At 38.4% G+C, this 25169-nt stretch overlaps 1 protein-coding gene across 2 annotated transcripts in view; it reads right to left on the reverse strand.

Annotated features, from left to right (window-relative positions):
* Positions 1-25169, reverse strand: part of PRKCE (protein kinase C epsilon) — a 287638-nt gene that overhangs the window by 45494 nt on the left and 216975 nt on the right. For both annotated transcript variants that reach the window (XM_054629818.2, XM_077175832.1), the window contains exon 11: positions 11297-11451. In XM_054629818.2, coding sequence (XP_054485793.1) covers positions 11297-11451 — 155 coding nt within the window. The remainder of the gene's footprint in view (positions 1-11296; positions 11452-25169) is intronic.

Genomic DNA, 25169 nt, shown 5'->3' on the forward strand with positions numbered 1-25169 from the left:
TAAAAATTTGAGAAGCTAAAATGTGATTTTTATCTCTAACATTTGGTACTTAATGGGTAGTCACTTCATGTAAATATTAACTTCAGTAGGATTATAATGTTAACTATTGGTCAGTGTAGGCTGTTCTTGAACGATTTTGTGAACATGAAAAAACTATTTTGGGCCTGAGGAATTATCTTTATAACTTCTGCATGCCCAGCCTTTTCTGAGACCTGCTAACCAGACTTTATGTTCTGACAAGAGCAGAAATTATCCCATAAAGCTCCCAGATAGTTATGTGGGCAAAGACTAGCAAAGAACCTAATTATACAGCTTACACATAAAGTCTAATTAAATTATAATGCACAATAAAGTCTCTTTGCATCCTTCTGACAGCCTTAAATTGAGCACACTGAGTACAATTTAATTCCATTGTAAAATTGCTTCTCTTCTTCTGGTGTTGGAAAGAGGTTTTACCGTAAATCAGAGATTTTTAAAGAAACAGTCACTTATACACCAGATGGTGGCTTCTCTACTCCCATGTCATGTCATAGTCATATTTACAACATACTTTTATTATCTATTATCACATTTTGAATTCCAAATAAAAATGCATGAACAAACAAAACTCGGAGAAAGATATCCAAATGCTTTTCAAACAGAATGGGAGAGAAGTTGCAGAAACTGTACTATATCTCTAATATGATACATTAAACTCACCATTGCCCAACCCTAAAACAAATAAGGGTATTAGTTTTAGTCTCTGTAGCCAATTTATAGTATTGTGTTAAGACTTGATAGTGTAGCAAAAAATATTAAGGAGCACTGTGATTCTCAACTCAGACTCATTAAATGATGAGACAAAATACTCCATTAGCAATGGTGCCGTTCCATCCCTTCATCCTTTACTGCCCACTCAGCCCCAGACACAAATCCTTCTGCTGTCATCCTACCTCCATAATTCTGATGCTGTAATTAGGCAAACACGACTATGTTTTACTGCTTTTTAAATGGATTCTATTACATAAGGTGTGTAAAAACCAAACCCTATTATTTTATGTGCTATGGGCACAATTTTTGATTTTACTGTAATCTGTCTTGGATTTGGTTTATATTACTTTGCCCTAACTAAGAGCATACATATCTGAGCCAGGGAGAAAAGTCTGTAGTGGTAATGACTTATACCAGATTTGTCATTGAATTGTCTCTGGCTTTATTAGCTATAGCTCACTAATATCAGTTAATGTTTTGCTGTTATTACTACACAGAGAATTTTCAGGATGCTGTTTCAAAATTTCTTCAAGCCCTCTTGCTCATGGACAAAACAACTACTTAATCTGCAGATGTTTTAGAAATTATGGTGAAATCCTCTTCCTCTTGGGACATCCACAGAAACCCCAAACCTTTGCCCTACTTTGCATGCAAACACACCACTAGCTCTGATCTGGAGCTGGCAAAATATTTCCTTCTTTTTCTTTTGTGAATTTTCAAAAGGTGAAAAGAGAACCTGCCTAAAAACTACTGTTGTCCAAAGGGTTTCTTTCCCCTCTCCATGAGATGTTTCTCACTCAGTGTCTGTGGAAATGAATTTACAGGGTTTTAGCAGAGGCAGATTCAACAACCTTGCAGCAGATACCTTTAGCCTTGTGCAAGGCATATATGCTGCTGAGCTGCTGTCTACTTTCTTCATGCACAACCTGAGGATCCTTTTATGCTAGCAGATATTTAAAGACTTTCATATAAATGAGAATCAGAGCTTCTTGATAATAGTTATGGCCTCTCTGGACCCATTACAGATTATCAGCAAATGAACTGGCAGGCATTTGGTATTCCTTTTATATTCTCAGTACACAGTACATAAACACTTGCTGTCCTCTCACTGGTAGTTAAGTTTACACAGATACACACTCAGGCAGTTTCTGAAGTGCCAATTATTTTTGTTCTACAAGTACTCTGCTAGAGCTCTTCCAGATTTATTGACGTTTGAAAGCTTTTAAATATCCATTACGCACTTAACTGACCATAGCAATTCCATCTGACTCATTATTTGCGTTAGAATATATTTAGGCATTTTTTAAAATGGGTCTTAGTAGACCACAGGATCTCCCTTGGAAACCCTATAATAAATCAAATAAATACCTGATGAAGTGCTATAATGTTTATTTGTGATGATTTAATTTTATGCTTTATATTTCATGTTTTGAACATATAAAGTTCCTCTGTTCAGGTTATTAGTGACCAAGCTTTCTTCAGTTAATTTTTTAGGCGCTGCTTCTGTATTACTCAGTTTCATACCAAAGTGCACCCATAGTGACTGCTATACTGGCAATCTACTGCTGCCATCCCATCCTTCCCTTCCCTTGAAGGGGCAATCACAGGCTTTAATACTGGAATACCTTGTGAAGAGTACTTTTATGGCTGCCACTGTCAAATCTACATAAAAAAAAAAATGCACACAACTGCATGTAGTGTTTGGCAGAGCAACATTTCCTGTGTCTTCTATACATCAGGAGAAGGAAATGGCAGCTTGGAGGAAAAAAGCACACATATATCAGTACCACCATTATTTCTGGCCTCTCCCACTTATTTGCAGTCTCTCTCTGCTGTTTTGTAAGACTGACTACTGGAAACAAATTCTTTAAGCAGGAAGCATGAAGTGAAGACCCATGGGGTATGTACATTGTGAGAAGTGCTGCTTGGGCTTCTCATAAGCTTCTCTTTTCAAAAGCTGGATGTTACTGTAGAAATGTTTTTTAATCTAAAATATTGTACCCCCATCATAAGTGGTCTTGGGAGACTAAAACTCAACTTGGTGGGGGGAGTAAATTGCCTGTCCCTGGAGCCATCCATTGCTGGGGATATAACAGTGCAGAGACTACACAATCTCCCATTTGGTAAAAGCTGCCCTTGGCAACCCTGCTATTCCTGCTCCACATCTGCCTCCTCCACATGTACTCAATGCTGCTGAGATGAGGAAGACTCCTACTTGTGATTATTTCTCCTACAGTCTGCTGCTCTGGGGAGCTGCTTGTTCAAGCTCTGTGACACTGTGGCAGCCAAGGAGAGGGGCATGCATTACTGCACATTCTCTTGGCACAAGAAGGGATTTATTATCACTCTGGCCTTGTTACCCCTCCCCTTTCTGCTCATTTTTAGCACTTTCAGGGCCACCAGAGCCATTTTGTTCCACTTTCTGATTCCCTTGGTTAGACTGCACCTTGCCTGTCCAAGGTCTTTCTGATGTAATCCTACCGCTATTTATTCTGGTAGCAATAGAGACTTTGGTGCACTCCCCAAAATGCTGGTGCTCTTACTGGCTGTATTTTCTCTGTTTTAGTTTTTTAGGCCTATTTAGTTAACTTTCTAGTGAACAAGATTATTTCTGTTTCCTTCCATTGGAGTACAAGCTGTCAGCTAAAATTTTCAAAGGATTCAGCGATAACTCAGTTATGTCAGCTTTTGGATTGGATAAATTTTCATTTTGCAGTTTTAAGCAAAAGAACATACAGTCTTTAATAACAGTGCCTTCTCAAATGTGATGATTTGCTCTTTTAAAATAAACATGTTTTCTATCTAAGAAGTCAAACCAAGGTCCCAACTCATACAAGAAGCTGCAGATATCATGCATATGAACAGTCTCACAATCAAAATCAGTCTTTGAGTAGCGACCTGCATGCAGGAATGTTTGCTGCAGCAACATCTAAGTGATAAGCTCTTATGTAACAAAGAGGTGGATAAAAGAGGGAGTGGGAAGATGGGCAAAAAGAATAAATGTAAACATTGAGCCAAAAGTAGCAAGGTTCTGGCCAAAAAAATAGAAGTTGTATGCAAATGTCCTTACTGAAGGGCATAATTCAAATTCTCTTTTAAGGCTGCTCAGCATTTTTGACATTACTATTAAAAACTCCCCAACTAAATAAAGTTCCTTATTTGTTTTCATCTAACACTTTGCATTACTTCCCAACTTTACAGCCCAGAATGTGGATTGATCCTGGGCTGCACCCAAAGCACTGTGGGCAGCAGGACCAGGGAGAGGATTTTGTCCCTTTACTCCCCTCTGGTGAGACCCCAGCTGCAGTGCTGCCTCCAGCTCTTGGGTCTCCAGAAGATATGGACCTGTTGGAGAGAGCCCAGAGGAGGGCCACAAAGATAATTAGAGGCATGGAGCACTTCTCCTGTGAGGAAAGGCTGAGAGAATTGGGACTGTGCAGCCTGGAAAAGAAAAGGCTTCAGAATGACATGACTCTGGCTTTCTAGTACCTGAAGGGAGCCTACAAGAAAGATGGAGGAGGATTATTTACAAGAGCATGTAGTGACAGGACAAGGGGAAGGACAAGTATTTTTAGATATTAAGAAGAAATTCTTTACCATGAAGGCAGTGAGTCACTGGAATGGGTTGCCCAATGAAACTGTGGATGCCTCATCCTTGAAAGTGTTTATGGCCAGGTTGGATGGGGTTCTGAGCAGCCTGGTCTAGTGGGAGGTGTTCCTGCCTATGGCAGGGTGTTGAAACTAGATGATCTTTAAGCTTCCTTCCATCCCAAGTGATTCTACAGTTCCATTATTCAGTGATTCTTTGTTGCGTGAAGCATGTCAAGAGCACAACAAAATCTTTGTTAAAAGCCTACCACCTCAGAACCACATTTGCTGTGCACTTCTCTCCATTATTATGAAGCTTTAGTAGATGCATTCAGTAGGATGAAAAAGGCAAAGCCTCACCCTTTATAGTTTCAACACAACTGCAACTGGGTTATAGAAATATTTTTCATTGTTTGAAGACAAAGATGACTGAAAGGCACAGTAAAATTCAATCCTAAGTTTTGTCTCTTAGCAGCAGAATTACATGTAGGAAGCATCTTTAGATTTTTAATGCATTGTGACACAGAAATGCATTAAAAATCTAAAATTCTCTTTCTGCTTTTAGAAAATTGTTTGCAGAGTATGATTTTGTTTGGAGCTAGTGTATCTGATTCTGCAGAAACAGCCCTGTGTCTCAGCAGTATAGGAAAACTAATGAGTTTGTTCTGTATCAGTACAGTTCAGTTTCATGTGCTACAGCTCTACTGGATTTTTATTTTGTGTATGTTTCTCTGAGTTAAAATCTTCTTATCAAATGCTGAGAGACAACACATGTTTCTTCCTGTTATAAAATAAAGACACAAACATCAATCATCTAAAATCAGTGACATTCACCCAGAAATAAATACAAATATGTCCTGTAACATTTCACTGCTATTATCTGTTGAGAGGTACTGCTGCCCTTTCTATTGAGGGTACCGGAACATGGCTGCCCTCAGAGGAATGTAAACTTGGCATTAACCCTGGCAGATTCCCACTCCCTGCTCACTCTCATTTAACATTAACTCACTCCTATACTGTTATCAGAAGGTAAAGGTCATAGCTTTATTTACACAATACAGCACTATACAAACGGTCATTAAACAAGAAAATCTTGCACCAAATAAACATGAAGCAAAAAAACAAAGCTGACCTCGCTACCAAGAACTCCCCCTGGAAGTACCTTGTCATTCCCCAAATAAGGTCAATGGTGCTGGTCTATCCTTCTAAATATTAACTGCCCAGCACTGCTCCCCCACAGACCCAACTCCCACGCATCAGCCAACTAAGGACTTTTTTATGTTCCAAACCCAGGAGAAATTTAAAAGGCATTCTACTGTTGGCAAGACCATGTGGCTCATATCCTATTCCCACAGCCTTTACTCATCCTTCCACAGCTGGAAACCTTGTCAAAGGCCCTCCTATATGACAGAGCCCTTAGCACAATACATAAGCTGGGCAGATGGCAGGGTGGACTCCCTCAGTCCGAATGCCAGAAGCCTGGGAACCAACTCTCCTTCCTGCTTCTCATCTCCCTCAGCTCCGCTCCTCTCCACCCCGGCCCACTGCCTTTTCCTGCGGGGAAGACATCCTGCTTATTTATGCATTTCATGACTGTTGATCTGCCTAGATCCAGCGAGAAAAAGTGCAAAGAGGGCAGGAGGCCGCTGACTAAAATCCCGTTGGAGCTCATGTTCAGTTTTAGGAACTAGAGCAGGCAGAGCAGAGAGAGTGTGGATGTAGTCCAGGGCTCAAGCCCAGCCAGGAGCACCAGTCAGGTGGCATGGCTTGGGCAGCAGTCCCTGGAGACACTGGGACTCCACACAAACCTGCACGATTCACTCCTCACTTCCTATTTTTACTGAAGGTGATGGAAATAGTTTTTTGCTCACTTGGGCCAGAAGCAAACTGTAACTTCTCTGTAGTGGACTGCTGCAACAGCTTATGTAGAGAGGACCACGTGTTCAGTATATTCCTATGCTTAGGTGTGAATATATGCCAGGTGAGGGTACAAGGTCTTGCCCTCTTCCACGGACCACAGCTAAAGCACCAATTTAACTTCTAACTATTCAGAGGTGTAATAAGATGATCTTTACATACTTAAATCAAAATGCTCCACATCTAGTTTTGCTTAAAAAAAAATAGGGGGGAAGGGAATTTTATTTGGCTGCTGCCACTCAGAAATAACATAGTAAGTTAAATTGGGAGAATGATGACTTTTAACATGTTAACCACTGACCATGCAACATTTTCATCAGTGTAAATATAACTTCTCATTACTCTGCCAAGGCTGCACTGAATCACACAACCACCAATGAAGTCACACTTTATAAATAAATATTCCTATTTCACATAAAAACACACTAATGAAAGTGCTTTTAATTTTAGGTAGTTCTTCTTTCTGAAACACTGGTGTGTGCTGCCCTGATAAAGAGGAATGCTGGGAAAGCTGATTATCCAGGGAAAAATTCAGTTAGTGTTCAAACAAGTTCCTAGGGTAGTTGTGTACGGAAAAAGCCCGGAGGTACTCAAGGATTGGCATCAGCATATTTACATCCACATTTACCTCAATTCAGCATTAGTAAATCCTTCATCATGACCAACACATTAATTACAGAGTGTAGAGAGCCTTAGAAAGCTCCAGCAAGTTACAGGCTGGGTTATTACTTCATATTGCTGAGGAACATAATAACCCATAGTTATGAATAAGGACTCCATCGTGATCAGGTGCTGCACGATTTGAAGGCAGCATCTCACAGATCTTACACTTGAAAGCAAAATATTTGCTCCTATGTTAGCCAACCCAAAGCAGGTGACACTAATTTCCCAATTAAGGTATTTTTCATCCTTTTAGGTGAACTGAAATTGTATACATGTAGGTTTTTTTTTCTTTTATCCTCCAGAGAGACCACTTGAATGATTCTGGAGGATAACAGAGACCAAGCAACACACAGCTACTGAAACAATGCTTACAGCTCTCACAGTTATTTCCTAAATCATGTATGAACTAGGGACAGACACTGTCATTTCTGTTCCTGAAGAGGTACCCTGTTCTAGTGCTGGCCTTCCTGCCTGGGGGGACAACAGTTCTTTGTAGGTATTTCAGGACACAGCAGGTCACTTGTGTCACCTCACTTGAACTCCTACACTGAGAGCAGCCAGCCAGCCAGATACTCCTGACCTCAGCCCAACATCTCCAAGTGAAACAAGAACATGCCACATTTACATATATCTGCAGAAAGAGCACAGGAATGTTGAAATTCAGTACAAGAGGGGAGTACAGAACTCACAGTTACTTAACGCACACAGTTTGTTGCACTTTCTCTACATGAGAATATATACTAATATATTTTATATAAACATAATATATATTAATACATTATGAAAACTGACTTAAAATACAACATACTCCAGGGGCAGGTGACACTGAACATAGTCCACACAACCTTTCATCACCAAGTTCAAACTCCAGTCCAGCTCACAAAAAAAAAAATACCAAAATGAGATTCCTAGTCCTTAATTCCTGAAGCTTGGATACATTTTTCCAAAGTGGTGCAATTGCAATTGCATAACACAAACAAGGACAAGTGCCAGAAAATAGGATTGAAACCGATTAACTCTACTTGTATTATCAGGCCCCAGTCTGACATGTGCCCGAATAGCTGAATGCCAGATGAGAGGGAAGGTGGCAGGGATAATGTAAATATTTTTATTAGGCTGTTGAAGTGTTTTTGACACAACAGTAACAGCAGACCTTTAAAAATGCCATCCTAAAAATTATCCAGAAGTTTATCTTTCATAAAACATGCATTCAGTAATGGAATATCTTTATATATAAAAGTTGTGAGGTTCATCTTTATTACCAACTTAAACTCAATAAGCATAAGGAGGATAAACATAAGGAAGATATATGGAATTCCAATGAGCACACCGGTAATTGGACAAGTCTGGGAACAACTGTTGGGCTAGCTGCAAAGATGTGAACTCAGAGAATAATTTCTATTGCTAAACAAGGAGCTGGCTTTCTCTTTGAACTTAAGGGGACATGAGGATAAACCAGTTATTATAAAAGATGATCATTTAGTATCATCATAGCACTTTCTAAAAACCTAACCAACAAGCCAAAGCATGAGCTAAAGCTAGTTATTTACTTCCAAAAATATAACTTTGTTTAGCTCCAAACAAATACTTCCACTTACAAGACTGAAAAAAGATCAGAAGGTATAGCAGCTATTTTGAAACCTACATTTCCATCAAACATCTTATTTTATTTATATATTCCCCACTTTCCTTGAAGCAGTGCCCACATAAGCAACATTTCCCATTTTGGAGAATAACCATTAATTTCACACCACAATGTTTTTTCTAGAAATATAATTACACAGAAGACAAGTATTCTTTATTAAAATATCTGAAGGCATGTCAGGTAGTTATGACTGGTAGTTATTCAGGAGCAAAGTTTGTTTTATTTTCTTTTTTTTCCTTTCCCTTCTCTTTCCTTGTTTGCCAGCTAATAAGAGCTTAGGAGATGCAAAGGACTGACTTGATCCCAATGCATTTTTAACATTGTAGGAAATAATGCAGTCAGGCATGGAATAATTAGGCTGAAACTGCTCTGTGCAAGACAACTATTCTTATGCATGCTTGACATGAACTAATGCATTCTCCCAAGGTCTGGCACATTGTGAACGAATTCTGACATTTTCTTATCATTAATTAATTTAAAATAATTTCTTCCTTCTACTTGTATTTTACAGCATAACTGGGATGTTCATTTTACAAATATTTGAACTCCTAGTATCTCACAGTTAAGAAAATGAATTATTCTTACAGACATAGCCATGTCAAGATCCAAAAGCCTGGGTCAAAACTAAATACAACTGAATCTGTTCTTCCTGTTGCTTTCAATTGTTTATGGTTTCATCCTGCAACTCATGTTCTCATGTGACTTCTGATCACACACTCAGCATAACAAGCCATTTACAAGTTCAGTGTCATACTCCAGCACACATGTGAGACATGTCAGCATAGTGTCTGAATCAAAAGTTGTGAGCACACTGTGAAGTTTAAATTATGAAACATTGTCTCAGAATGACATTTCTCCTGTGATGGAAGCATTCTGCTCATGAAGGTATAGAAAGAACACATGCATATGAGGAGATTCAATGCATCCAGGTAGTTGGCAATGCTCAGCAGAAGCTACATGCAGGACAAGGGAAAAGAGGTAGGAAAGAAGAGTAGAGAGAGGAGGATTTGTGTTAAGGGCTGGGAGTAGTGAAGGATGGGGGGCTGAATGAATGCGCATTCACATAAAGCAGGGAGATGTAATTTTATACTAATTCTTTCCTGCTGGCTCACAGAAGTCATTAAAATGACTGCTAATTACAAGGTGTCTACCTCCAGTTTCCAGGAGAAGCAAATTAGCTTAAGTATTTAATGGAAACAAATCCTCGAAATCCTTCACTTTTTAAAGTGCCAAGCTTGTCTGTTTCCCTTATGACAGATACTTATAAATTCTCAAGTTGCCACATTCTATTATGTGAATGTACAAATACCTAGCTTTGGAAATAAATGCAGACAATGAATAGGAAATATGATATGGGCAGGAAAGGTAAGAAATGTGTTGGATCTGCAGCGCTTGAAAACAAACCCATGTGAAGTGTCAGGCCCAAAAGACAACCCAGTATGCAAACATCATACTAGTGTTAATAAAAGATGGAGATTAAGAATTGCAGCTAGCAAAGAGTTTTATAAAGAAAACTAGATTTTTGATGAAAAGAGCACTTTCAAAGAGATTTACTTTCCTCAGAAGCTGTGATGTTCCGCTGTTTGCTATGTCTCTGGAAAGGAGACGCCTTTGAGAAATTTGCCTATTAATCCCTTTGTATGTGGCAAAGCCAATTGCTTCTGATGGAACTTACCACTCAGCCCTGGTTACTAAAAATTTAATATTTCCTTCTCAATTTCTAGTATTCTCAAGACCTGTCTTTATACGAATGTGACAAATTCCATACCCTTATCTTGATGGTTTGGCTCATGAAATCTCTGACAGCCTGTCTCTGAGATGACTACCTCAAATCAAAACTGATAACCTGAAAGAGGGTAGGAATATCAAGGGAAAAAATGGAGCTCAGTTAGATCTGAAGAACTCAGAGTTTTTACTAGACAGGACAGATTTATATTAAAAAACCTGTTAAGCATGTTGCTTCTGAAAGCCCAAATTTATCTCAAGTAATAACAGGCTGCTAAAAACAAATAAAAACAGAGAGGAAGTGTGAAATGACAAGATAAAGGATTTAATAAACACATTAACATCAGGGTGAAATTTTTCAAAGCGAATCCTTAGTTTTAATAATAAAGCCTATCCCTAAATGCATTCTTCATCCCAGCACAACAATATGCACTTTCTCTGTGCGTGTGTGCATGGTTGTTGAAGATTAGAGACTGGGGCCAGTGAGGGAGGTTCAAATAGATGCAGGGCACTTGAAAGCAAATCAGAATTGTCTCCAAAGGGCCACTTCCTGCTGGTGAGTAAGCCTTCACCCAAACAGTCAAGAGGAAGGGGCATAAGCAAAGCATAGCAAAGGACCATCCCGATTGTATCGGAGTGGAGACAACTAAGACAAACAAACTCAGGAAGTGGCAGGGGGTTAGAAACCCAAAGGAAATCTATGGCACAGGGAGGAAAGTGCAGAGATTGCGCCGATCTGCAGAGAGGTCACCTCTGGGTTGCACTGTGCCAAGCTTTTTCAAACCCACTTTATTTGGACTAGAACACAAAACTGGCACACACAGCTGGCGACTGCTGCAGAGGCTATTCAAATGTTAACATTCTCAATGATAAACAGCCAAAAAAAAGTTCTGTGTAAGCAAATTGGAACAAACAACTAATCTAAAACTGGTTGCTAAGAGATGGAGGATTTCAGCCAAAACCATCCTGAAGCCCCAAAAATACTTTATTTTTGATCAAAAAAAGTACCTGTAGATGACTCCATGTTGGTGAAGAAACATGAGAGCTGATGTGACCTCTGCAGCATAAAAGCGGGATCGAGGTTCGTCAAATTTGCGTGAGCGTTGGATTTGAAACATTAGGTCTCCTCCATTTACATACTCCATGACGAAAAAGAGGCGGTCCTGAAATTAATTAAACAGTGCTATTTAGCTAATTTCTTTTAGTGACATAAAGGACTGCTTGAAGCCACACTTTAAATGACTGGAGCATTTACATAAAGAAATAAAAGAAAGTAATGCCACGATTCTGAAAAAGGAGAAAGCCGGCAACCAAAACCCAGCAAACCTAAAGAAAATGAGATGAGTCTCAAAGTGAGAAATAAGAAAAAGCAATCAAAATACTGTATCTAACAAAACAGACACATAAACATCTGCACATCAACAAATACATATGGAATTATAATCAAGTTCATGTAATAACAGAGATACTTAAGTGATGTTATTTCTTTTATAATTTAGCCATAAAAATCATAGTTTTAGAAAATTTAGCCAGAGTAACCCATTAAAAGATATGTCAATTTTGTCAACTATTGACAGGCTGTGGGGCAAATTTCAGTCTTCTTTCTGCACTTCTTTCTTACCAGTTACTTTGTCTGCAAAGCATCTTCCCCAAATAATGAAAAAATTATTTAGAACTGTTAAGCTATAGAAACCAGTGCTGCCAATCTCAAACACTTATATATGGTTTTTTCAATTGCCTCAAACTCTCATAATGAAATAGGATTGCATTATTAAAATATGTATCAGGTTCTTTCTATATTCTTCTAATGCTTATCACTTCACTGTTCAAGCTTTCAGACCTATTTCCATGATGGAGGACTAGAAATGAATGTTCCTTGAGAATAGCAACTGAGATTCTCAGGTAGTCACACCATTAACCCAAAAGTTCAGCACATGTTGAAACAGAACAGAAAAAAATCAGCAAACTAAAATGTGCTTGGCATCTTGAACCATTTATTATCCAAACTGGCAATGCAGGTGAAGGCATAAGGAAAGAAATGGCACACATCTATTTGATATAATTTAGATCAATATTTTTAAGTGTTTCTTACAAATTTTCATCTTATTCCCCAGTCTGTACTAATACCCCTAAATTTTCAACTTCTTGCCTGTCCACCCTTGGTGAATGCCTACTCCAAATTCTTGATTTCCTTACTGCTAATTATCTACAGCTATGTGCACATGAGTTTAGTTGGAGGTGGAGGTAGTCCTGATGTGACATGGCACTGACATTTCTTTCCCATGTCACGTGATTCACAGGTGTGTGAGCATGGGACTTCACCCCTGTGCAGCTCTGATGTCACACTGCAGTTTGGCTCTAGCTCGTAGTGTCTCGTGTGCTGGGTTGAGGAAAAAGAGACAAGATGTGACATTGCTTTGGACAAGGAAAAACAACAGAAGATTGAAGTTAATTAACCTCCCCCAAGTGAATCCAAGCCTGCAGATTACATAGTTTATGTATATGAATCCAGAATTTCATAAATGTTTGTCATTTGTCTTTAATCATCTACTCTACAACTCAGACTCAGAGCACAGCACTTAAAAATACCCTTGAACTTCAGCATGTCCATTAATGCTGCTCATTAAGTGCCTAAATGTTATACTTATCAGGGATGCTTCCTGGAGGAGGCTAGAAATGTTTGTCTGACTTTTTGCTGATTACAGAAAGAGGATGCAGAAAAAAACTTTGTGCCTTTCCTCCTGTATCTTGGGAACACAGAAACTGCTGGACTGGATGAAATTTGGAAAGCCAGGTGACCTGGCATTCTTGGTGAAACATTGTTAATGACTTTCGTACATTTTCCAACATTTTCCTTATCGTTCCCTAGGAAGGAAAACATCCTGAAGAATAGCATCACAGCTTCTGGCTGCATCATACACTCAAAAGAGCATGGATTCAGAGTCAGGCCTTGGCTCTTTCTGTAATGCTCAGTACTGTTGATATGTTCAAAATCATAATGCAGACATTCTGACATTAGTGTAGGGTTTAACTACCACCCTCTTTGCTCCTTTAAGCAAAATTATGCGTCCTTGTGCTGGCTGTCTGATTTATCTTTGGAACCAGTAAGAATTATGGCCTTGCTTTTAAAAGAAAATCTGGTAGTTCTCAGATAGTGTTAGGATTTCAGAAGCTAGAGCTTAAGGATACCACCAATACATCAGGTTTGTGATGAAGTCAGTCAAAAGCACAGCTGTGCTGCTACTGGAACATAACGTAAGAGGATGCAACATCCCCAAGAAGAAGACGTGGGCATTGTCCTTTGTTAGGCTTCTCACTGCTGCACCACAGAATGAGTATCTCTGAAGAGCATTTTCAAGTGTCCCTTTGCAGGTCTTCCCTAAGATTATCTCACATGGTTACAGTTCAGTGTTTCAAGCACAAAACCTATTGGACTGCAGGCTGAGGAGAGCACAGCTAACACTTACCTAAAGTAACTTCTCCTAACACTTGTTGAAATTGAACTTTCTTACACTGTTATTTTAGCTTTTCCAAAGTCAACAGTCTGGACTTGAGTGGGATCAACAAGTAAAACAAAGCTGCAATTCCCATTCTCCTGAACAGCCATACTCATTCCCAATATTGCTACCATTTTGCTGCATCTACCACAGGTAGAAAAAAACCAATACTGATGCAAAGTGATGGTGCTGTGCCTTTTACAGCTGTGACTCCCAAATGGTGACCCTCAACTTGTCACTGAGGTGGGAGCTGCTGCTCCCAACAGTGATAACACCAGAAAGAGACTGATTTACACAATTGTATAGATGAAGGCCACATGTCAGGATAGACTGTTTTTTCTTCATATTAAATACTCTGTGTTTGATCCAAATGCTTTTTGTGACATTCACAAAATGCCTAATTGCTGACATTAAATGGCAGAAACTGTTTAGTTAAAGCTTCAAGTTCTTTTATTACAGTTCAGTCTTTTTTAGGTCACTAACAGTTAAGCTAACTGAAAATTTAACCTGGACTCTTTAGCAGAATATCTTGTCACCAGACAGTCTGAACAAAAGGTTTAGCATTATTATCTGAGCTGGACACTGATATCTATCAATCATCTCTCTCTCTTTTATATCTTCTTTTTTGTGCACATCCCATTCTTATTTGAAAGGGTATTTTTGACATATTCTGCAACTTACTTGACAATCTCATCAAAAGTATACCTACTAAAAGCACATTTAACAGCTCAGTAATTGAATTTGTTCTGCTATTGAATTTTTCTGCTACAAATCTATATTTCAAGTCACTTTCCCAGCTTTACTCAGTAAACATTTCAGTTTCCTAGTGAGAATTCACAGGAAAAAAAAGGTTTGAAAGTTCTGTTTTCTGTTTACAGTGAGTCTGAGAAAGTCCACTAGCATGGGGTAAACAGTAAGATGCACAACATGCACAAGCACAGTAGACCAGAATTTCAACATTAGAAGGTATCATCTTTTTTGATGAAATATATTCAGTCCCTATGGAAACTACTTTCTTAAAAGCACTCTCTGGTCTTTCTTATTAGTCAGGACAATCATGTGATCAGCTGAGACTCATATTTACTTGAAAAGAAGATGCAAGAGAAGAGAGAATATTTTATGAATAGGAGCTGAGATTGACAAGTCCATTTTTTTTATGCCACAACCTCAACAAAAACAGACATTATTTTGATTTTTGTACTCAAACTTTTTTCCATAACTTCCATCAAAGGTTAATGTTCAAAATACAGGTTCCCAACCCTCTGACTCCTTCCTTTCTGTCATAATGCAAGCACACACAGAGTCACTCAATGAGACCTCTGAGTTCAATGCAGAAAGGAGGAAATCCTCCCACTAGCAGTGAAATAACTGTATTATTCCTGATCATATGTATCTTGCTACATGTACCACCAGGAGTTATTCAAACATTGAAGTATGAGAATATAAAGTGAACACCCTTAAGAATTCTACATTAAGGGACAATGCAGTGTTTACTCAGTTAAAAATGCGATACAAGGTATGACTTTATTATCAATTGTGTTCCAAGAGAGAATGGAATGGGTTTGATTTGGACTGCATTATTTTTGAACTTTATTTTCATAACATTTGGGAAGTATGTTTTGATGAGTAAAATAAATGTAAAGCAGTCCTGGGAACTCTTTATATATAAACTAAAATAAAAGGAAAATCACAAACAAAGACATTACAGATTAATCCTCTCTTGGCACCTACAAAGCAAAAAACTACTGCAAAGTAAGCTAATATGTTTTCTGAAGTAAACTAATGTATTTTCTGAAGTAATTTGATTCTTTTTCAGGGTTTATTTTAGCCCTTAATCAAACTGCTTTTCTTTGAATTTCTCAAAAGATATGAGAATACTTAAAATAACAAATGGAAACAAAAGCAGAGCACAGTGCATGAATAATATATTTTAAAAGAAAACTGGATGTGAAATAAACAGGCTAGAAGTAAAAAAAAAAGTATGTTTAACTCTGTATTTCCACAGTATTTTCTGACCATAAATGTAACTCTTATACTGGAATGCACAATGGCTGCCTTAATATCTCTAGAGTCTTACCTCTAAACTTAATTGAGAGTCTCTTACATGCTTTGTATCATCAAAAATGGACACCAAAAAGCAATCTTTTCTCGTCTTTGGCCTTATCACTAAATGGCAGAGTATGCTTACTAGTTAAACTAGAAATCTTGTTTCATCTCTCTCATTTCACTCCTTTAATTTTGTCCCAATTTAATTTTTCATTTCTTGACATTCAAAATAGCCACTCCCTGCTCTACTGCAAATCCTTCTAATACTTCACACTTTTTTGTGATTATTGCCATTCTCTGATTTTTAGTTTTACTTATATATTTTTTTGCTTACATCTGACTATGTATTATGTGCACTCCCTGCCACTTTATATTTGCTCAGGTTTAGATGTTATGAGTTTCACTAGACAGAGGTTCTACCTTTTTTCTTTTGGAATATTGTACATGTTTTAATTTGGGAAAAGGAGGGGAGAATTCTAGAAACATCAACAGCAATAAAATCTAAGGATATAACAGATTCAATCCAGTTCCTCTTTGTGGAGGTGTGATTAATGACCAAGGTCTTCCTACTAGTAAGACCAGATAATCTTGCCAATCAGTTCTGATTTAACAGATGACATTGTACAGTCTATTAGTTGTTTAGATGTGGAATAATACCATTGTTAAGGAACAAACTTCTACGTAAACCCTGTATGAAAGGTTAGACATGGAAAGACTTTGATGTATTGTTTACATTAATTATTGTGTAGCTCTTAAAAGACTTTTAAAAAATTGTTATCAGTCATTAACCCGTCTGTCCTTTGTTTGTTTTCCAATTAAAATCTCATTAACATTAAATTGCAGTCTAAAGACAATCCATTGATAGACATAAAACCATGCAAAATTATCACTTCAATCTGAAGAATTCAAACTTTTTTCTCTTTCAAATGAGTCCTAACAGCTGGGGGACCCAATATGCAGTTCAACACAGCCTCATTACTGAAACATTACAAAACAAAAATAAATCATGCAATCTGTCTCCCAGTTTCAAAACTGAGATGTGCATCCATGGAACAAGTCAGAGAACAAATCTTTTCGCTATTGTTTTTTGTTTCCCAGTTCAATTTTTATAATACTTAACATCATTCAGGAAAGGCAGTGAACATGGACTCTTGTCCAAAAGTCACAATTGATAAATCTTAGCAGCCTACTCCAACAACCATTTTCCCCTTCATTTATATTTTCATACAATGGGCTCTGAATAAATCCTTTCTGATTCTCACTAGTTCCCTAAACTATGTTCTTTGTATGAATACAGATTTTTCTACCAATTTCAGAAAGCTGCATTTAAATTAGATTTCTTCAGAGGCCCCTGAAAGTATCAAGAAAACTAATATGTGTATCAAATACAGGTAAATGTAAACATTAAATAGTTCCCATCTAGTAGAGTACTGTTACATAAGGGAATATGTTTAGCCACTAAAGTTGTTGCAAAACAAAAGTCAAACATACAACTTTTATTGCTCAAGAAGTCAGGTAAATATATCACCTTGGTATGCTCAGTAAGATGATATTTTATTCATGTCTTGCATGCATGGAATTCTTCTTCAACTAATACAAAACTGTGATTACTTAACTCTATTTAAACAGGATGCTCAAACAGTTTGTTTAAAATTACCTAAAACTACAGCAACTATCCCACCCCTCCAAACTTAAATAAACATTTCCTGCTTCTGATGGAAGTTGCACAGGCATACTGTACACAAAACTATGTGCAAGCCTTCACCATCCAGAGACAAAGACTAACCAGGATGGCAGATTCATTTTCCACAATCCCAGCATTAGGAGGGGCAAATATAAATCCAAGAGAAAAACCAGGTACAACACGAAAGAAAACAACAAGAAGCTCTCTCCTGTTCTTGTGATTCCTTTTTGAAGTTCAGAGTAACAATCTCCAACAGGACACTCTGACATGTTATCTGTCTCTGATTTCAGTGTTTATACTCGGGGCTAATTGTGTTGTTTTTCCTGTTTTGTACCAGGGCTTTCAAGGAGTTCCAAAGAAGAAGGGAACAATTTCTACGAATCCCATAATTCTTGGAAGAAATGACCTGCACATAGGAACTGCTATCTTAAATTTCACAAGACATGTCTGCATCTTTCACTTAACACAAAATGCACATGCTCAGATTTTGTATTAGAGGATTTTTTGTCGGCCAAAATTCCACACTCTAAATTTCTCTCAAGCTGGTGAGGTCTATTATAGTTAGGGCTTGTTGGTCAGTTTTACTCAACTTTGCCCAGTAATTTCAAATTAATTTTTTTGCCCTTGAAAGAATTGCCTCAAAGTTAAAACATAGACCAGACAGAACCAGAAAACCACACAAAACTGGATAAGGAAATCTTGCGAGGTCATCTAGCTTATCCCACTGACAGGCAGGATCAGCTGTACCTAACCTAAGGGGAACTAACCTTTCCAATGCTGCAAGGCAGTCTCTGGCCTTTGACAGATCTAAAACTGTGAACCTGAACAGCCCTGCTGAATGGACTCAATTTGGTCCACAAAGACCTAGAAGCAGGAGGCTCTGCTAATCTGGTCTGCCAGAGGGCAAATGGGTCTGTCTGCATTCCACTGCAGTGCAGTCTCATTTCTGCCAGAAATGCCCTGCTCTCTTCTCAGTCCCCTTGTCACCAGCAAAAGCCAGTACTGAATGATATTCCTTGAACATACTCGGCCTCACAGGTCAAAAAATTGCATCAGTTACTGAAAATAAACTGACCTTCTCTTAAAAATCACCACTGATAAGCACTCCTTCACCTCCTCTGGCAGGCTGTTTCAGTACCTGCAGAAGATATCACTGGGAGCTCTTTCAGTGCTGCAAATAATTTGTGTTACTTCTTACTCTAACCTTACTCAAAGTATCAATTCCTAATTGTGCTGGAAATGATATAATACCTTTAGAGAAACAATTCCTTTGTTTCTCAAAACAAAAGAAACAATTATTTTGAGGTTTCTCAAAGGTGCTTTCCACCTTTGTTTTTTTTTATAAAAAGAACTGGTTACTAGGTTTTCTTCATTTTACAAAATTGGTAACAGAAGATTTCTATTCTGTTTGTAGAGGGCTCAGACATTATGTTAGAGAGAGCCTGTGGGAGAAAAACCACTTCTAAAGCCTTGAGAATGGTTTCAAGAATAGCTGGCCTGGTTTGAGACACTCAAAAATCCCTCTGTACCCTATCATAGCATACCATGTGAATGGCCAGAGAAAGCTACAAATCAAATGCAATTAGAGCTTCCAGAACCCGTATGGAGATTCTCAAATCCTCTACAGTGTATTACTGCAAAGACCTGCCTTGCAGCATTTACTCAGCTATAATGTGAGCTGCTGGAAAGGGGTTTTTAAGCAAGATGTTTGCCTGAGATCTCTGTATGCCATAAAGCAGTCCTGGTATGTTCACTTTTGTCATGGGAGATTTATGTTGTCTCCTTATGGAATATCCATGGATACTGGAACAAAATCGGGTTCTTAATATGTCTTTCATGCCCATAACACATCCCATAGTACCATTCAACAAGGGAAATGTGGCTAGTGTTAAGTATCTTGAGAAAAATTGGCTGACTTGGGTGAGTGACTTACTGTGTGCAAGCAGTAGGTCACAGAACCATGGAAGTAACAAGTTAATGATTCAAAGCAGGAAATGTTATCCAGGACCTCACCTATTCTTTGCAAAATGTTCAAGGGACCATTACATTTTACCAGAACCAGCACTCAAGAAGAAAGTTTTATTTATGGCAGTTCCAAAGACATATCCAGCAACACTCTAAGACTGTCCAAAGTGAAGAGATGCCAGCTTGTCCTGAATTCATTGAGAGTGAAAAAATGTGCCCTTTTTTTATCACCCCGGCACTAATACTTCCAGGAAAGTTTAGTTGAATGTTTCAAATATTGAAAGTCTCTAATCCTACACTACTGTGGCAAGTAAAAATCACTGACATTGGTATCCCTTTTGAAATATGCAGGTTTTCAACTGTACCATAAATGCTGGAATGTGAGAAAGCATGGTTATGAAAAAAAACTAGAATCTGCAACAAGCAATCATATCTAGCTCAGAATCACAGATGAACATTAGAGCCCTCACACAGACCTTTTTCCTCTGCAATTTATAAACACCTGATCTTGAATACAGCCTTCCTAATGTTTTCTTCAGATAATAAATTTTGTCATATTACTATCTGGACCAAATTTACTATGCATTGGAGTAGCTGGTGTATCAGGCTCATAATGGTCTAGTAAAAAAAAAATCCAAAATTTAATTAATCCTATTTTCTAAAAAAAGATTAAATTTAGAGAAATTCAATGTTGCACAGAAACAGCAGGTGGAGAGTGGTCAGCCTGCTTTCCTCCACAGAGCTCCCATTTTACTCACTGAGAATATGACATAAAATTCTAACTCTGAGTTGCTCAAATAGATACAATTTCAAATTAACACCCTAAAATGTGAGAGCAAAAATGTTCATTTTTTACTTCCTCCTTTAAATTAAGAATTACAATTTTGGTTTTTGTTCTTGGTCACTGATGGATATTATACTTTCTCCCCAAGTGAACATTTTCTATGTGACACCTATAACAAAATATCTCATTTTCTGACACAGTATCTACAGAGCTTGGTGGTGAGACTCTCTTTAGTTCAATGGGCTTGAGATCAGGATTAAATTTTTAATACTGTAATATGTGGAATTTATTAGACCAAGGACATGCAATGAAAATGCTGAACAAATTATGTCCATTTGCATTTCATCAGTTCAATCCTGTACCTTCTAACCTTAGAGATGAAGAAAGACTTTTGAATTTGGAAAGATCTTCAACCCCAAATTATCCTGGATGGATATGTGTTGTGGTGTCACTGGATTTTTCTGGGAGCTGGGACAAACCTTTCAGTGTGCCCCCAGCTGCAGTTGGGGGCACATTGAAAGGTTTGGTCGGTAGCTGTGAGCTCCATGGTGAGCTCAGGGAAGGGCACTCCCTGGCTGCCAGCCCTGCTCTCTGCCTGCCTCTGCAAACCCAAGCAAGCTTCATGAGCCAGGACCCCAGAAGGGTCCCAGCTGCTGAAATACAGTCCTTGTGCCCTTCCTCTCATATAAGGGAGAAACACAACTGGAATCCTCTGCAGAAATGGCATGTTTTGTAGTTATAGTCACTTCAAAAGGGGTATCAAGTAGGAAAAGCTTCTCAGGCCATTTCCCTAATACCTTCATTTAATGACAGATAAGCTGTGAAAAGCGCCTTTTATGAAATTCTTTGATCTCATCTTCTTTTGGTGTTGTTTGGAAAAAAGAACTGTTCTGGTGAGATAATTTTAAAGACCTCTCATTTAATGGCCTGATGCACATGGCAGAAAATTATATCAAGCCTGTAAAATGTCATTATGCAGAAAATGTTACAATGTGCAGGCAGCTATTAATATTCCTTTGTTCTGATTCTTATAGGAAAAAATATAAATACTGTCTTCCAAATAGAACTAATTATAATGTTTTTGAAGCCACCTCAGAATTTCTAAGAACAACTTTTAACCTGCTTATATTCTACTAAGGAGCTTAGAGATGTCACATGTCCAAGGTGTCTCCTCAACTCCTAGGCTGGCTCTGGTACGTTCCTTGTCTTTGCAATTCCTGTTTTCTTGCACTGTTTGGGACTCTAATTTATGTCTTTGAGCACACAGGGAAACATATTAGATGCTACAGAACTAACAGGGAACACTTGGGAAGGCAGCCAGTTGGTCCAGCAGCAGTGATATCAGAAGGAAAAGGAACCAGTTAAAGAAGATAATGAAAGCGACAGGACAAAATACTCATCCAGCAACGAGTTTCTCTGAAATTATCCAGTATTGCAAAAAAAAACCCCAACCAGAAGTAATCAGCTGAGTGGGCAAGTTCTTGTATCACAGTCATGATACACTGTCAACAGAGCTCTTTGTTTCTAGGAATGCAATCAGCTGACGGAAAGGCAGAAGTTGTGTTCTCAGATCTATGGAACTGCCAGTTGTGATCCTGGAGAAATCTACAATGACTTTAGCAATGAGTTACTTGCATACAAGCTATCAAAAGTTATCTGCTGAGAAATGACTCCTTGTCACATGTATCACAACCAGGCATACTGAACCAAAATGGGCAGACTACAGCAGAAATGCATGAGGACATTTTATATTGAAGTTTCTCAGTTTAAATTTTCAGAATTTGTTAGAAAAGAAAGCATAAATGTATAGGTATTTCCTCTCTCCCCATGCAAGAACAAATTCTTGCCATCACACCAGACTGTGAAAGAAGAGTTTTCTTGCATTAAAGAATTTACCACAGGGAAAACCTGCTCCTTTTCCCAGCTCAGAATTCTACTTGCCCATGAACAGAGTATTGGACAATTCAGGGGGAAAAAAGGCAAAGAAAACAGGTGCAAAAAGTTATTAAAACATTTGTTATGTTACCCTGTAAGTTAACTTGCCCAACAGAAGTTTGATATGAACAATAGTGCATTTATTAAGAAAGGAGTAAATCAGAATTCTCCAACAGCTTTCAAACTTCTTTCCCTGTAATGTGGGAATGAATACTGGAAAAAACTTACTGCAGCAGGGCTAGCTTCTTTGCATCCTGCTTAGATATTCCATTTATGATGCTCTGTGTGTTACACACATTTGCTATCAGATATTCTTTACAGTTTTAAAATTGTTATTTCTACCTAAGTAAAAAAAAAAAGGGGGGGGATGGTGAAAAGGCTGGTACTGTCACTACAGAATTTTTTTTTCCTGAAAAAGAGTAACCAAATGAAACTAGGAAAAATAAGTGTGAGCATTAAAGAGAGGGGTCTTAGCGATTTCACAGTATGAGCTTCTTATTTTGATAATTTCACAGTCTGTAAAGTCACTAATAATTACTGTTTCCATCAGAGTGCTCCTTTGCATGTTCCTCATACCTCCTTACTCTTACAACCAACTCAATCACTTTGCACTAAGGAAAAAAAGCCCATGACTATTCACTAATGCACCTAGAAGAACACCATACTTTGTATTGAGCAATTTTACACAAGTCAGAGCACAACAACACATTCTCTGGCCTTGTTTTAGGACTTGATTTTCTAACTTTTGTACATTAGACCAGGCCACTGACTCCTACAGACCCTTTGTGAGATTAAGTGTTAAGGAATTGACTTACACTTTTAGAAAGTTTGTGATGGGGGAGGACAGGGAATCCTGTGCTCCTTTCAAAAGAAGATGAATGAAGGCTTTGGCAACATAAAGATACTCAGTACAGAGAAACAGCTCTTCTCTATTATGTGAAGTGTTTCAGCAATGTTCCCACGTTCTTAAAAACGAAGGTCAGCCAGTGACAACAGTTGGTTCTAGCTTGACAACACAGCAAGAAACTTGTATTGCACTGTGACCATCCAGATGGAAAATTTATATGAGATACTGTCATATCAGTTCACAAACTATGCCCTGGATGCCAGAAATAACTAAAAGTCTAAAGCTTACTTGAACATGATGTTCCAAATAGAAAAAATAGTTGCATTTGTACTAACAAAACCTTCCTGAAGATTTTAAGTTCCTTAAAATGAGACATTTGCATTGAGTAACTCTGTCTCTGCTCATACAAAAAAAAACCCAGCAGAGTTTGTTTTCCTGTTTTTACCAAAGACACTTCTTTTTGGGAACTTGGCTAAGCCAAAACAAAATAATTATGACAGCCAAAATAAAGGTGTTGCTTTTCTGGTGTAAGTTAAGAGATGTTTCCATTCAGAAATGTCTAATTCCAGATTTTTATTCAGGACCCCTTCTTTATTACAGGTGTTGACTCGTAGTACTCTGACAGGCACATTATCATGCTGATGCTTATTTGCTCAAACTCAAGGACATATTTTAAAAAACTCATCTCGACCCTATATTGTTACTAATTGTCATAAAATGCCATAACAAGAACAAATAGAAGACAAACTTTCTGCTGATACTGCACTTAGTAATACAAACTGAAATCTTCTCTGCACCAGTACTTGGTATATGCCAAGAAGGGATAGAATTAGGATGTACAGGGAGAAATAGCATGGCAAATAGAAAAAGAAACATTAGAAAAAGTGATTGCCAGGTAAACTGAATAAGTTGCAGCATTTGCTGAATACTGGAGCCACTGATGAAGCCTCAGGAACCAACTCCCTCTACTAAGCTCCAGGGGTTGCATGTTATACCTGACTTTTTACAGATGCCCAGCTTGCTTCCCACTGAGCAAGCTTCAGCCCACTGACTGCAGCAATGGAAGAAGAGATACTCATCCACACTTGGGGAAGTGTAACTTGCATTGAGAAAACGACTCTGTCTCCTCATGCATCACCTTTTTTATTCCTAGGCTGTCCTAGGTAACTGTTAAGAGAAGTTTCATTAATTAATGAGAATATATCATTGTTTCTCAAGTTTTTCACTGCTCTTCCTGAAACCTTGCTGTGGAAACATGACAACATGAAAAATCCCTTGTCATGAGGAGATGGAGATCAGTATGAAGAGCAGCTCACAGACAGAGCTTCTGCCCTCGGTAAATGTTCTGAGCAAATCCTTGTACAGCCTCTCTTGCTAAGCAGAAACCAGATAACCTGCTCTGCTAGAGAGCAGCTGCCAGAGAGAGAAACTTAATCTTCATTGCTCTCTCCTCTGCCTCTTGTACACACCACTATTCCACCCACAGACTCAGTGTTTCATTCTCTGATTTGATCTCATATAGGAGAAAACCACACAACAAAAAGGGAGAATGAAATTATGACAGCGAATAAAAACGAACAAAGTTAACATTAAAAATTATTAATATAAATAACAAATATATGGACAAATGTAACTAATATATGGACAACTTCTCCTATTCATCCAGAAAATAGTAAGAGACTGAAATATAGAGCACTACCACATGAACTGATACAAAGAGATGAGGACCATGACAGGCTACCTCAATAAAGGACCCTCAGCTAAGCTGAGCTCTGTCATCTTCTGCAGCCTCCAGTGAAGCACTTCTATCCTTCTTGCACTTACAGAATTGCTAATGATAGAGTTCAGGGTGCTGAGGGCACAGCCAGACCCCAGTGGCCCTGTCTCTGGGAAGGGACATCCCCTTAACACTGCATTTTGGACCAGCCCAGAGCTACAGGTGTGCATCTCTGGCCCAGTCTCTCAAGTGAGCCCTGGCTCGGTTTCATCCTCCCACCCTGCTGGGGGCTGTCACTGGACACCCTGACCAACAGACAGCTCTGCTTGTCACATCTGGAGCCTGCAGCTGGGTCTGCATTAGCTGGTGAGAGTGGCCTGTGCCACACTCAGCCCCTGGTGCTCAG

Source organism: Agelaius phoeniceus, chromosome 3 (genome assembly GCF_051311805.1).
Source record: "Agelaius phoeniceus isolate bAgePho1 chromosome 3, bAgePho1.hap1, whole genome shotgun sequence".
Lineage (NCBI taxonomy): Eukaryota > Metazoa > Chordata > Aves > Passeriformes > Icteridae > Agelaius > Agelaius phoeniceus.